We start from the raw sequence: 15,500 nt of genomic DNA on the forward strand, positions 1-15,500 counted from the left end.
CAGGGGCGGATTTAGTGATTTGGGGGCCCCAGGCAAAATATATGAATGGGGCCCTATGTATTTGCACACATTTACAAATTTAGCCTTGATGTCTGCTTGCTGCTGCATAATGGTGCCCCACAGTTGTGTCCAATGCTACAATTGTTGTAGACCACGAAATAGCAATTGATTTACAGTTTTCACAAAAACAAAATAAATTATAAAATGATAAACCTCACAATTGATCCTTTAAACATTTTTTTAAGAAAAGAGATGAGTTGGAAGTATAAATTATGATATAAATTTAAAACGGGGTTATGTGGGTGGATTTTCGCATTGGTCTGAACAAAAACTGCAGACGGGATTATTGAAAATGCACATTGATTCTCTGCCAGCAGGAAGCACTTTTGGAAGGTCAGAAATATAGCGGTTTCCCCGGTAACGACTGCAAACAAAGCAGTGCTGCTCATAAACACTACGTTATCAGATAAAATGAAAATGCCATGGAAAGTTTTCTGAAGACAGTCGGTTCCCTTCATTCATTCATATAAAAACTTGAATTAGTGAGAATGAGAAAAGTGTGAAAAAATATAGGCTATATTGACAAGGAAAGTCCACTGATGATTTACCAGCGTAAGCCTGTGTGCCTGCGCTCATACACTCTACAAAGGCTAATTATAAACTTTAAAATACACTTATTTGAGTTATTTTAACTACAAATTTAAATGAAAATGAAAAAAAAAGAAAAGTAAATTATACATTTACACACCTATGGATTATATCAACCAAACAAGTAACTGCGTATGTGTTCTCTACTTGGGTTCTTATGAATAAGTAAGCAGCATTTAAAACAATAAGCATATAATACGCACTGTTGCTCAATATTTAATTACAGCTTCAGATACATTATATTTTCATTTGCAGGATACACAAGAAGTGTGTTCAACTCGGACACACAGATGGTTGTCGTGGTGATAAACACCATAAAAAGCAACCGTTCGCGTGTCTGCGCTTAATGCGCATCTCGTAGATGAAAAGCATTTTAGGGGGCCCTTGGCTTTTCGGGGCCCAAGGCGGTTGCCTACCTTTGCCTAATGGGTAAGTCCGCCTCTGTCTGCAACAATGCTTAGGTAGGTTATATGTGTCAAAGCAACATCCACATGGATGGCAGGACCCAAGGTTTCCCAGCAGAACATTGCCCAAAGCATCACACTGCCTCTGCCGGCTTGCCTTCTTCCCATAGTGCATCCTGGTGCCATGTGTTCCCCAGGTAAGCGACGCACACACACCCGGCCATCCACGTGATGTAAAAGAAAACGTGATTCATCAGACCAGGTCACCTTCTTCCATTGCTCCATGGTCTAGTTCTGATGCTCACGTGCCCACTGTTAGTGCTTTCTACGGTGGACAGGGGGTCAGCATGGGCACCCTGACTGGTCTGCGGCTATGCAGTCCCATACGCATCAAACTGCGATGCACTGTGTATTCTGACATCCAATCGGAAAAGAGTGCGTGTTGCGACGTCACGAGCCAGCCAATAGACGAGCGAAGAGTGGACCGGCAACCAATCAGATGGGAGAGTGGGCGGGACCTTTCAATAGGAAGCGCTGTTGAATCGGTACATTGCGTGTTGTCAATTCTCTTCAATTGTCAATGGCAATTTCAATTCTCTGTATGTATGTGCTGTACATGTGGAAGAATTGACAATAAAGCAGACTTGACTTGACTTGACATTTTCATCAGAACCAGCATTAACTTCTTGAGCAATTTGAGCTACAGGAGCTCCCCTGTTGGATCGGACCACACGTGCCAGCCTTCGTTCCCCACGTGCATCAATAAGCCTTGACCGCCCATGACCCTGTCACCGTGAACCACTGTTCCTTTCTTGGACCACTTTTGATAGATACTGACCACTGCAGACCGGGAACACCCCACAAGAGCTGCCGTTTTGGAGATGCTCTGACCCAGTTGTCTAGCCATCACAACTTGGCCCTTGTCAAACTGGCTTGCCCAATTTTCCTGCTTCTATCACATCAGCTTTGAGGACAAGATGTTCACTTGCTGCCTAATATATCCCACCCACTAACAGGTGCCGTGATGAAGAGGTAATCAGTGTTATTCACTTCAACTTATGCCTGATCGGTGTATAATATAGGCCTAAACTTAGAACTGTGAGAGAGAGAAAAAAGGTCGCTATTAACATTTCATAGATCAAATGATAGCTATAATAAAGTTTTAAATATCACTTTAAATCGAACAGAATAATGAAGTTCACACAGCTGCTATAACGATACAATATCAGAATCACTTTCAGAGCATTTTTTTTCCAACTGATTAAAAAAAACAGAATCCATCTGACTTTAAAGCTCTTGAGCATTTAACATGGCAGACCACTTAATTACGTTTATAATAAACAATGTTATCGTCTAATGCTGCAGATTCTAGTTGTTTGTTATAGTTTTCGCTAGCTGTCGTTATTGTTCTCGGTGTGAACAGTAATGAGAACCCAGTTGAACTTTTCACTTAACATCTATATTCATTATAGTAACTCTTTTCTGAATGAAGGCTAATGTGGTTTTATTGAGCTATAGCAAACATATAACGATTTTGGAGTTGAATTCAGGTGTTTGAAACCAACATACCATGGTATTGCCTTCTCACAGCACAGTACTTGTAATGTGAGGGAAATGTCACAGTCAAGTCTGGCCAAAATGGTCTTCTTTCTTACTAATATAAACATTAATAGCTAGTTTTGCTCACTGGAATGATTTGTTAACTTATGCAATAACGTCAACGGATGACAAAGAACTACAAACATGGCGCTGGTGCAACTGACACATCATCAAGCCCTAAATCGTCAACAAGAGAATTCTCCTTCATAACCATTCACAGGCCGCCAACTGGACTCACTCCCTGGATAAACGCCGCACATCCAATCGGAAAAGAATGCGTGTTGCGACGTCACGAGCCAGCCAATAGACGCGCGAAGAGTGGACCGGCAACCAATCAGATGGGAGAGTGGGCGGGACCTTTCAATAGGAAGCGCTGTTGAATCGGTACATTGCGTGTTGTCGAGCCGGTATCTTTAATGATCGTTCAAAACCTAGTTCAGCACTTTTTCATAGACTATTTAAGTAGTTACACGCGTTTGTTTGGTTTGAGGATGATATATTTGAGTGGGCTTTCTGTGGCACTGGCCCTGGCGCTGCTGCCGAGCTGCACTGAAGCTTTGAAGGATGGAGAGTGTGAAGGTGAGTTTGGTTCATATGTTCTTAGTATAAACATGTGCAGGACTAGCATTTCCTGTCAAGAGCATCTCACATCTGCCTTTTATTCATCTTCTTTAGTTTATGCTGGATATTTAGTTCATTAGGTGTATTTCATGTGTTACCTTAAACTACTAAAATTACTGCATCATAATATATATATATATATATATATATATATATATATATATTTTAAGGCTTTAGGTTTTAAGGTGCTGTTAGGCTAAACGTATTTTATAATACATTGTAATATTGTATGTTTATAATAATAATATATGCAAAATTGTAAATGCAATATATTATAAAGTGTTTTATAAGGCATTTATTTGTGTAATTTTGTAATTTAGGTTACCTGGCCACTACTTTCTATTGTTTTCAGTAAATATCATATCATATACTGTAAGTAGTTGATTACATAATGCAGGTCATTATCAGAAGTCTATGTAAACAAGCACTTCATCATATCTATATGGCACACCCGTTCAATTGAACCGTGGTCATAATTTCTTATTCTTCTATTTATGAAGTAGTCAGTAAAGGGATAATCGACTGGTATACTCCTATACATTTCATTAATGTGACAAATTTGAGTTCTTTGTGTATGATTTTTGCATTGCAGTCTGTGTGGGTTTCCTGGAACGGTTTTACCAGACGCTACAAGACAATGACATCAAGTTCGACAATGACTCCATCGAAAAAGCTCTTCTAAAATCATGCAAAGAGGCCAAAGGAAAAGAAAACCGATTTGTAAGTCTTATTGTGTAGAAATTAAATGTGTGTGTGTGTGTTTGAAGGAACAGTTCACCCAAAAATGAAAATTTGCTGAATTTATTCACCCTTAGGCCATCCAAGATGTCGATGAGTTTGTTTCTTCATCAGATTTGGAGAAATGTAGCATTGCATCAGTGTCTCAGCAATGGATGCTCTGCAGTGAATGGGTGCCGTCAGAATGAGAGTCCAAACAGCTGATAAAAACATCACAATAATCCACAAGTAATCCACACCACTCCAGTTTATAAGAATTCCATCATTTAGTTTATAACAAATCCATTATTAAGGCGTTGTGACTTCAAACCTTCACTTCTGGCCACAATACTTCTGTCCATAACCCACAATAACGCTTCCTCCAGTGAAAAAGTCCATCTCCTGTTGTCTCTCACATCAAAACCCACACACATATTTGTTTAGAAATGTTTTGGACTGTTTTTGCTAGTAAACGGTGCTTGATCTGTGCAGATTTCTCTCCCAATTCAGACAAGACAAATTTTTCACTGGAGAAAGCAATATTATGGATAGAGTATTTTAGCCTGAAGCAACAATTTGAAGTTAAAAACGTCTTAATGATAAATTTCTTTCTTACAAACACACTGATTTTCACTTCACAAGACGTTAACTGATAGACTAGAGTGGTGTGGATTACTGTGATGTTTTTCTCAGCTGTTTGGACTCTCGTTCTGATGGCACCCATTCACTGCAGAGCATCCATTGATGAGACTGATCTAATGCTACATCTGTTCTCATGAAGAAACAAACTCTTGGATGCCCGAGGCTGAGTGCATTTTCAGCAAATGTTCATTTTTGGCTTTACTATTCCTTTTATCTTACATGCTTGTTTATACTTTTAATATGTTTTCTGTATGTGCAGTGTTATTATATAGGGGCAACAAGTGATGCAGCAACAAAAATAATCAATGAAGTTTCCAAACCGATGAGTTACCATGTGCCAGTGGAAAAGATTTGTGAAAAGCTCAAAAAGAAGGACAGTCAGATCTGTGAACTGAAATATGGTAAGTTGAAAAGTTTGTTTGCATAGAAAATAAGTTTCCACTGATTAATTCATCGTGTCTGTCTAGTGGTTGACCAATATGAATGTGTAAACATATCGTATCCATTGTTTTGTTTGTTTAAGCATCCTGCCCAATCTAAGATGACTAATTAATCGCTCTGGGGTGCGTTTCCCAAAAGCAACTATGGTCACAAGTTCCGTCGTTACCAATAGATTTCAATGGAACTAACTACCATAGTTAGCTAACGATGCTTTTGGGAAACGCCCCCCTGGTCGATATATTGAGTTATATCCACTCTATTTTAAATTGACTTTCTTTTTTTTCTTCATTTAATTTATTTTTTCATTTACTTTTTCGTTTTTTAATTTGTAATGCGATTTATTTATTAATATTTGAAATATCTAAATTCATTGGGTTTGAAATCCATTAGTGACAGAACTGCCAGCCATTTTTTTTGTCTTCTTTTAGATAAACAAGTTGACTTGAGCTCCGTCGACCTGAAGAAGTTGAAAGTGAAAGATCTGAAGAAAATTTTGGAGGAATGGGGCGAATCCTGCAAAGGATGCGTGGAGAAATCTGACTTCATCCGCAAGATCAATGAGCTAATGCCCAAGTATGCGCCTAACGCAGCCAAGGCAAGGACAGATTTGTAAACCTGCAGGGAATTATGAGACCAAGGCAGCAGTATTTAGGGTGGAAGATTTGCGCTGTGCAGCTGACTGACCACCTAACAACGGGGTTTGCATTGTGTTGTCGTTTTACCTTGTACTCCAGGGGTAAACATCAAGAACTGAACGCACACACTTCCTTGAAAATACAACCTTTAATTTATAATTTTCAATGTGTTAGTTCTGACTCATATCCAACACAACCTAGGTTTGCCTCCTGACGTTATAGGAAATAATGCTTGACACACTTTGCCTAGTTTGATTTACATTTTCTATTCTTTTTTTGAGTGTAGACTTTCTTAGTTGACTCATTATATGAAATCTAATGAACAAGAGTCTCATCTTCAAAAATGTGTGGGTCAGTTTGAGAGGAATTTGCTGTAAAATGTTTAATACGGTTATACTGTCTTTTTCATTAAAAGAAGAAAATAAATTGGTCTTGTCCTTTTTTTTTAGTTTATTAGTTTTCTGTTTGTGTTTAACATTGTACCTTCTTCACCTTGGTCACATTTTGTCAAATTTCATTATAGTTGTATCATAATGTATTGGCTATGTTTTATGCAGTATACTGTACATGATATGTGCATTTTCTGTATTCATAGAGAACCTACTACATTTGGAAAAATATGTTTATTATTTTACATAATTTAATTTCACAATTTAAACGAATACCTTCCTATTATGCAGTACTAGGATAGTAATCCATTCCAAACAAAGCTGTTTTTCTCAGCTTGTTGTGAATGAGAACTGCAGAATTTGATTCTTATGAAAAGAGTATATGCATTTCGCTCTTAGAACTTCATTTTTAGTGTCGATACTGATTTTTCCACATTATTCACAGATGTTATCCTGTAAATGCAGCTGTTAGCAGATATATTCATAGTGTTTGTGAAAAATGTACCTTTTCTAGCATATCAGTTGAAGATATTGAACATTTATTTTTCTATTGCCCTTTTTCTATTTCATTTTGGGTTGTCTTTAAAATAGACATAACACAAACATTAAATAAAGCCCTTTAATTTAGAACCTCATGATATTTTACTGTGTTTTCAAAACACATATTTTTCTGAAAAAAAAACGAAATTACAATATTAATCTGTTAATTAGTTTAGCAGTGTTTTATACTCCGAAGTCAAAAATAATTCAAAAGATATATTACCTTTTGTAACACTGATCTTAAAATATATTTTGAAAAACGCTTTCTGATATGAGATCGCAAAATAAGAAGCTTATAAAAACAATAAAACTTCTAAAGCTTTTCAAATTTATGTAACTGCCATAATATTATAGCACTTTTTTTCCTAGTTTTTTTTTAATGTTTATGGTCTTTTTATGTTTTTTGTTGTTGTTATTCTGTTTCACATCCTTTAAACTGTACAACAATGTCTTATATTTGACTTGCATGTAATGGAACTAAAAAATAAATAAAATAAAATAAAATAAATAAAAAATGTATTTCCCACAACTATGATAGCGTCACGCGATGCGTTCTGACGTCAGCAGAGTCTCCTCCCACTCGCGGAGCGCGCACATTCCTTTTGTCCAAGATGGCGGAATAGATGCAGCTGAGGGGACGCTGATGTTTGTCGTTTTATTTTTATCCGTGAAATTCAACATTCAGGCGAACGTTTTCCCGTGCAAACGTTAGTTAAGACTCTCCTTACGGATGTGCAAAATCTCTTGGAGCCGTGAGATTTCACCTCGGAGCTGATTTTATATTTTTTTTGGAGAGAGCATCACTGTAAGATGAAGCGGCAGGCCGAGCGCGACGCGAGTCCGCCCAGAACGCTCACCAAACGCGTCCGCGAGCGGGACCGAGAGCGCGAACCGAACCCGCAGCTCGCACTGCTGCTCGCGGAGAGCCGAGCTCGGTGGGAGCGCGACTAGAATACAAGACACTACTTATCAGCAACCTTGGATCGCAGCTTTCTGATGAGCATGTAGAGGACGGACTGTTTCATGAGTTTAAAAAGTTCGGGGACGTGAGCGTCAAGCTGTCTCACACGCCAGAACTGGGGCGCGTTGCCTACGTCAACTTCAGACACACGGAAACCGCGCGGGAAGCGCGTCATGCCAAAACCAGATTGGTGCTATATGATCGTCCACTCAAAGTTGAGCCCATGTACATGCGGCGTCGCAGTGTCACGCCTCCAGATGTGAGTTATGTGTCTCTGCACAGTGCTGCCTACACTTACAGGCAGCGGTCTCTTTCACCGGGCGCTGGGAGTAGTGCCCTTCGAGATATGAGACCCAGGCATTACATTGATGGTATGGGACTCAGCAGGGATCGTGTTTTGGACTATTACAGCACTTTGGAGGAGAGAAGCCGTGCGTATGCGTATCAGCTTCCTGAGGAGAACTTAAAACCAGAGGATGATCAGAGAGCCACAAGGAATTTGTTCATCGGCAACTTGGATCATAATATTTCTGAGGTGGAACTACGACAAGGATTTGACAAGTATGGGATTATTGAGGAGGTCGTTATCAAGCGGCCCGCCCGTGGACAAGGGGGCGCGTATGCTTTTCTTAAATTTCAAAACTTGGATATGGCTCACCGGGCCAAAGTGGCCATGCAGGGACGTATGATTAACGGCAACCCGATTAAGATCGGATACGGGAAGGCCAATCCAACGACTCGGCTCTGGGTGGGCGGACTTGGCCCGAATATCTCGCTGGCAGCTTTAGCCCGCGAGTTTGATCGCTTTGGGAGTATTCGCACTATAGACTACGTGAAAGGAGATAATTTTGCTTACATTCATTACGAGAGTCTGGATGCAGCACAGGCTGCTTGTGCGCAAATGCGCGGCTTCCCTCTGGGCGGTCCGAATCGTCGGCTGCGTGTGGATTTTGCTAAAGCTGAAGAGACGAGGGTGTACCCTCAACAATACCAGCCGCCTTTGCTCCCGCCTCCACATTACGAACTTCTAGCTGATGGTTACGGACGCCACCACAGCCTAGAGAGAGAACTGAGAGCGAGGGCTCGGTCACCGTCACACCCCCTGTCTGCAGAGCAAGAAAGAGAGCGCCTTTCGGACCAGGACTGGAGTCCGCTGAAAGGACTTGAGCGGCGAGCAAACCCTCCGGAGGCGTTTGGGCGGGTCAGGCAGCGCAGTCGTAGCCGCAGCAGGGAGCGCTGGGTAAAGGAGCGAGAGCTAGAACGTGGGAAAAACTGGGAGGAGCGGCGCAAGCGAAGGAGCCTCAGTCCCATCGATCGTCCGGCAGAGGAACGCGGGAGGTCAAAGCTCAGAGGCGGGGTGCCGTCTACTCCCGAAGACAGCCCGGACAGGGGCTGCGGCCGTCTCCCGGACTCCACCTCAGAACCTCTTGATCACACCCCCGACATCAGCAGACACTCCAGCGACAAACGTCCTGCGCAGGATGAACCTTTACATCCAAGAAAGGACGAGCGTGATCGCAATCACCGCAAAAATGCGAGCGACCCTGACTCGCAGACAGACAAGTCCAAAACGGACTCCAAAAAGCCCAGCACGCTCTTCGAATACGCCCAGACCTTGAGTCGCGTGTGGCACGGTTCTCTCGTTCTTAAAAACAGCTGCTTCCCCACAAACATGCACATGCTCGAGGGAGGCGTGAACTTTCTCCATGCCCTCATGAGAGACAACCAAGCAGGCGGTTCCAAGATCACACAGCTTAAAATCGCTCAGCGGCTGAGGTTGGATCAGCCCAAACTAGACGAGGTGACGCGGCGCATCAAGATAGGCAGCCCGGACGGCTACGCTGTCCTCCTCGCCGTCCAGGGGCCCATGGACCGAGATGCCCCTCTTCCAGAACCGGGCCTTCAACAGCGCCTTCTCCGCAACCTGGTGACGTACCTCAGGAACAAGCAGGCAGCAGGAGTCATCGGCTTGCCCCTCGGCGGCCCCAAAGAACGAGAGATGGGTGGCATGTTGTACGCCTTCCCTCCATGTGACTTCTCGCAGCAGTATCTCCAGGCTGCTCTGAAAACTCTTGGGAAACTTGAGGAGGAGCACCTGGTTATCGTGGTTGTTAGAGACTCACCTTAACACTTCAGTTCCAACTCTAGAACGTTCCAAACAGATTTTATGCCTTTTATGATTTTAGGATAGATGTACCTTTTTACTTTAATACTCTCACACAGTCCACTTGATCAGCGTTTCCTTAAAACGTTTTGGGAATTATATAGCATCCCCAGAAAAGTAGTTTTATAAACTTGCCAACGAGTTTTCCGTCAAGGCGTTTTAAATTTCTTTCAGAAGTGTTAAAAATTTTCCATTTTATTCTATTTAAAATGTTTTATATTATTGCATGCACAAGCAATTTGACTGATGTCTCCTTCCAGTGGTTCACTATAATGGACGTAAAATGTACTGGGCCTCACTTTTAAAACTCAAATCTGTGTGAATTTTTTCACAAATCCATTCATCATTGAACTGTCGCATTCAATTCACTTTAAAAATGTTTTTACACTCGTTTCATCATTAAGGTCTGTTTGTCTGGAATTCATGTATAATAATTTATTAGTGGCTTTTTACTCCGTAACACATTCAGTAACCGTTCTTCCCTCCATTATTACGTCCGCTGTCCGTTTCACAAACCCTAGATGTTTTATTTTGTTTTTCAGAAATAAAACAGTACTTGACATGGCAGTATGTTCAGTTCAGGTGAGGCGTTTGTGTCATGACTGACGGCATCTACCTCTTTAACCATGTAACATCAGGTAAGCTAGAAAAAATGAAGTTAGTCTTTGAGGCCACTGCATTTTTATGTATATTGTTATAAATATGCACCTGCAGCACTAACAGAAAGGTCATGTGACCATACCTAACTTACTGAACGAGTACTGTACCGATCCAGACGCACTAATGTTTGTAAACGTTACAAACACTATGGTTTAAACTTGTGTGACTGTTTGTTTGTACGCAGGAATGTCATTTTAAGCTGTTTTTCGACTGCCCTCCACTGGAATGACTATTTGCTAAATCATTGTAACCCATTGAGCCAACACGTTTGAAACAAGTGCTATTCTAAAGGTTTTCAAAAATATCCAGTGATTTGAAACTCATAATAACGTATGAACCTGAAACAAGTGTTATTTTCAGATTTTACTTGATGGGGTTTAAAAGTCCACTCGCCAACACTACAACCCTTTGCACTGAACAGTAATTGTTTGTTTTTAATCATGTTGTTTTACCCTCTGTTATCACTCCTTTTTTGTAATACTTTTTTTCTAGAAGTCTTTTTTTTCTGTCTGTATGCGAAACATGTATGGCATATAAAAAAAGTAAACATTACATGTGCTTGTTTACCTGATATACATCCATCATTATTTGCCAAACTGCATTGTGTTCAAATCAATGTCATGATTTTGTATGGCTGAGCATAAATCCTGTCTCCATAGTTACCTTTCCATCTCAGTCCTCCCTACAAAACAAGTTGAAGATTAAAGTGGTAACCAGGCAACCACATCCATCTTTAAAAAAAAAAGATTACAGAGTTCAAATGAGGCTTGACTGTGAAGAAGCTTAGAATAACCACTAGGTGGCAGTGTGGTCAAAGAAAAACAACCTTAACTCAACATGAAACATGCGAGTTCCTGCTGTGGGAAGGTGCTTGAGGGAAAACAAGTCAGTGCAGTGCATATTAAACGCTTGCTGAGACATTGTTGCTGCATTTAACCGACGTGAATGCAGTCTTCATTTAGTTTCACCCTATGCCAGTATGTAAATTAGGTTGTTTGTGGTATTTATGCTGTTTAATATAGATCTACATGATGCTGGAAAATTAACCAGCATTATTGTTTTCAGAAACTTGTTAATTATTTATAACGCATTGTTCTTCAGACTAACACTTAATTAGCACATTTCTCAATGTCTGAATGAGAGAATCGAAACTGATCAAGCCACGGCAGTCCTGTCTGTCGAATCCTGACAGATCTCCCAACGCTTTCCTGCTGACCAACTATCTGTGCAGAAAGGCTTTAGAGTTACTTAATTGACTGGACCGCCTGCTTTCAAGGTGAAGGGCAATTCCTAGAAATTGGCCATTTTTAAAGTTTTTTGTGTTTGTACTTGTCAACAACTGGTGTAATCTGAGCAGTCCGCTGATATCTGCTGTTGGAGAACTGTTATAAGTGAACTTTGAGTTAATATGTGGTGACCGGATTCTATTTATATTTGACTCTTAGCTATGCTACGATTTTGGCTTGAAGTATAATTATGACTTAATGATAATCAGTCAAATGTCTAATTGAGGCAAATAGGGTGTCTTGTAAATCTAACAAATGTATTTTAAATTCACAATATATCTGAAGTTATCAAATATTTAATGTAAGCAGGACAGCAAGGTAATCTACATTGAAATATTAAATATTACACAGATTTCACTACCAATTCACATACCCGCATTAACTTGCATATGTGATCATTTCAGCATATATATATATATATATATTAGTATTTTAATGGTTGTCCAAAATATTAAAAATTTTCTTCGTTTTCATTATGACATATTACTGGTTAAAGGTGAATTATAGATGTTAATGTAAATAGTTTTTATGTATAATTCCAAATTAAACATGCATAAGATGTCTTTTAACCTTTTTTAAAGCTCTTAATTTTTTTAAGGCGTTTTAGTTGAACTCAATTTTCAGCATTTTGCTGTTTTATATATTTTTTTTACTTTGCTGACATTGATGGATCCTTTGAAGCAGCACTTGAAAGGATTTTTAAGAAAAGCGTCTTTGCATGGTGTGCTGAGCCAGCAGCTCATCTGACCTGTATAGGCTATGTCTGATCGCTTTAGTTTGCGCTATTGCACTCAAATACATTACCGTCCGCAATTCACCTCAACCCAATAATATAATATTAAACACAACTGCGTTGTTGATTTTCCTATCTAAAAAGGACACATATAGCTTTCAGGAGCAGCAGGGATCGTTTGACAGAAAAGCTGATCAGGGTTGTTTTCGTACGCTGTTGGCTAATGTCTTCAACCAATTCTTTTTTTTGCCCTTTTTGTTGTTTCGAATCACGAGTTTGGTCCCTTGGGTGTAGACGAGGATCGGGTGTTTCAGGGATTTGGCTGGTTCCTGGTAGCAGTCCATCAACCCAAAGCACTTCACTGTAAGCTAGCCTGCTGCTGTTATAGCGCAGGAAATGGAAGACACAAGTAATGAAATATTAATGTGGAATCATGAGAGGGCCCAATGAAATCCATTAAAGCGATGAAAATCAATGAAACATGGCCCCACATGCCTCTCAGCCGGCCCGAGGAGTCGACCGGATCTGCTGTCGTTTTCTTCGTCTTTATGGACCTTTGGTAAGAACACACATGAACGAGAGTTCAGCCATTAGTGACACAGTGCCTGCAATCCATTAGTCCAGCTTAGACCTCTAAGGAATTACAATTATGCATATCTTTTTGTATATTTATGAACGAAATGGACGTATAGGCTCACGCTCTTGTTTATCACCCTTCCAGAATCTCAGGATCCAAACATCTGAGATCCAAATCAACTCCTGTAAACCCTCAGATCCATACATGTGCACCAGTGGAGACCTAGTAAAGTTGGCAGGATATGGTGCGACCGCAACATCAGCAGGGACCCGAAAAGCCTGCTGGATGAAGTCGGCTGAGCCACTTTGCATTCTGTCAAGCGAGCAGGTGGCCATGTGGTTTTTGGCGTCACATGATGTATCCGTGACATACCTACCGTATCGCTTTAGGAATTGTTACACGACTACAAAGAAAGCTGCTCACCGCTGTCAGGAGCTTATGGCCCTGTCTCGCAAATCCAACTCGGTTAAGACTGAGACAAGAGCAGGAATCTCCCAGGAACAATCGTCGACTGTTTTATCCCAATGAGATTGCCAGTGTATTTTTAAAGCATGAAGCAGGCACAATAGAACAGGCAGAGCTGCCCGGTACAGACGTGACTAAACATTGTTCGCTCTTATTGCAGATGGGTGAATCTCCCAAAACGTATCGAGAACATGTTGCACACTGTAATAATATACATACTACTGTTCAAAAGTTTGGGTCAGTCAAATTTTAAAAGAAGTGTCTTATGTTCACCAAGGCTGCATTTATTTGATTAAAAAATACAGTAAAAACTGTAATATTGTGAAATATTATTACAATTTAAAAGGACTGATTTTTATGTGAATATATTCTAAAATATGATTTATTCCTGTAATCAAAGCTGAATTTTCAGCATCATTATTCCAGTCTTAAGTGTCGCACAATCCTTGAGAATCAATATTGGACTGCATATTAGAATGAGAAATCATTCTAGTGTGCTGATTTGCTGCTCAAGAAGCTATTATTATTATTATTTATGTTGAAAACAATTTGACAGCTTCATACGTTTATGGAAATGTTTTTTGGATGCTTTGATGAATAGTTTTATTTTTTAATAGAAACATTTTGTAACAAATGTTACTGTAACTTTTGATGAATTTAAAGGGGTGGTTCACTGTTTTTTTCTAGGCTTGACTGTGTTTATGGGGTGCAGTTTTAAAAAAACATTATTTTTCACATAATTTACCTTTATTCCACACTGCTCTGTCCCTTCTCTGAGAAACACGCTGATAATTTCCTTCTTTTATGAAGCCCCTCCCTCAGAAATAGGTGATAGGCTCTGATTGGTTAGCTAACCCAGTGTGTTGTGATTGGCTAAACCCAGAGCAGGGCGACGTGAGGAACAGGATTAAGAACCGCTGCTTTAGAACATTGATTTTGAAAGTTGTGAATCCATTAGAATCGGTAGAAGACAGAATCACGATTCATATATGAACAGATTTTTACATGCACCTCTAGTCTTCTCTTCCTCTTCTCTTCCTCTTCTCATGGCCTCGCCCCCTTTGCTGCCTTTTCCCGAGGGCGGGGTTTATCTGGGTTTGTCATGTCACGAACCCGGGAAGGAACTCGTTGTAGTCCCTACCAGCCGTTTTTGTAGGCATTAAACTGCCAGGTAGTTTTAAATATATAAAACAGAATATTTAAAAGTAAAATATCTGTTTATTTATAGGAATTTTGTGGGATGTAATGTGACAGATATGGTTTCGTGCTATTCACTCAAATGCTTTAGGTGAGTATTTTAAATTTAAGAAAACTCGTGAAGCAATTTAAAATTAGATTTGAAAACAGCAGTCTAACACTTTTTTTATTTATTTTTTGGTCGCCTTAGGGGAAGTGCGTGTATCCTATCTCTAATTAGAAATAAATGTTAATGAAGAGCATGGTTTACAGCAGGGAGATCGTCAGAGGGGAGCTGTTTGAGCTTATGATACAGCAGTTGCCATTAACATGCGTAGGCAGTCTATAAAGCAGTTATTAACGGCAATTATGTAATGACGAATCAATGAAGTCAGTGCTTTCAATATATTTTGTTCACACCCTCTGTTGTTGCACATGCATCTATTTACATACAAATACATGACAATTCACAAATACATTACCAATCAAAAGTTTGGAATAATTAAGATTTTTATTTTTTGAAAGAAGTCTCTTCTGTTCGCCCAGGCTGCATTTATTTTGTTAAAAAAAGAAAAAAAAACAGTAATAATGTGAAATATTTTTTACTGTTTTCTATGTGAATATATGTTAAAGTGTAAAGTGATGCTGAATTTTCAGCATCATTCCTCCAGTCTTCAGTGTCACATGATCCCTCAGAAATCATTCTAATGTGCTGATTTGCTGCTCAAAAACAAAAAACAAATGCAACAACATTGATAAGATTTTTATTTATTTATTTATTTCTGAAGGATCATGTGACACTGAAGACTGGAGTAATGATGCTGAAAATTCAGCTTTAATCA

At 39.8% G+C, this 15,500-nt stretch overlaps 2 protein-coding genes across 3 annotated transcripts; both read left to right on the top strand.

Annotated features, from left to right (window-relative positions):
* Positions 1–3,008: 3,008 nt before the first annotated feature.
* On the top strand, positions 3,009–6,124 carry LOC107677041 (mesencephalic astrocyte-derived neurotrophic factor-like). The gene is made up of 4 exons (XM_016471833.1): positions 3,009–3,230; positions 3,865–3,992; positions 4,891–5,032; positions 5,501–6,124. The coding sequence occupies exons 1-4, from the start codon at positions 3,068–3,070 to the stop codon at positions 5,683–5,685; spliced, it is 618 nt and encodes a 205-aa protein (XP_016327319.1). The 5' UTR covers positions 3,009–3,067; the 3' UTR covers positions 5,686–6,124.
* A 1,445-nt stretch (positions 6,125–7,569) lies between these two features.
* Positions 7,570–10,691, top strand: LOC107677039 (putative RNA-binding protein 15B). 2 transcript variants are annotated; one of them, XR_001632796.1, is made up of 2 exons: positions 7,861–10,399; positions 10,606–10,691. XR_001632796.1 is itself a non-coding variant. In XM_016471829.1 (1 exon), exon 1 carries the CDS (start codon positions 7,821–7,823, stop codon positions 9,723–9,725), a length of 1,905 nt encoding a protein of 634 aa, XP_016327315.1. In that variant the 5' UTR covers positions 7,570–7,820; the 3' UTR covers positions 9,726–10,691. The 2 variants fall into 2 exon arrangements, 1 of the variants encoding a protein (XP_016327315.1); XM_016471829.1 differs by having other exon boundaries at positions 7,570–10,691.
* The last annotated feature ends 4,809 nt before the right edge of the window (positions 10,692–15,500 follow it).

This window comes from Sinocyclocheilus anshuiensis, unplaced genomic scaffold, assembly GCF_001515605.1.
Source record: "Sinocyclocheilus anshuiensis isolate Anshui unplaced genomic scaffold, SAMN03320099.WGS_v1.1 scaffold584, whole genome shotgun sequence".
Classification (NCBI taxonomy): Eukaryota; Metazoa; Chordata; class Actinopteri; order Cypriniformes; family Cyprinidae; genus Sinocyclocheilus; species Sinocyclocheilus anshuiensis.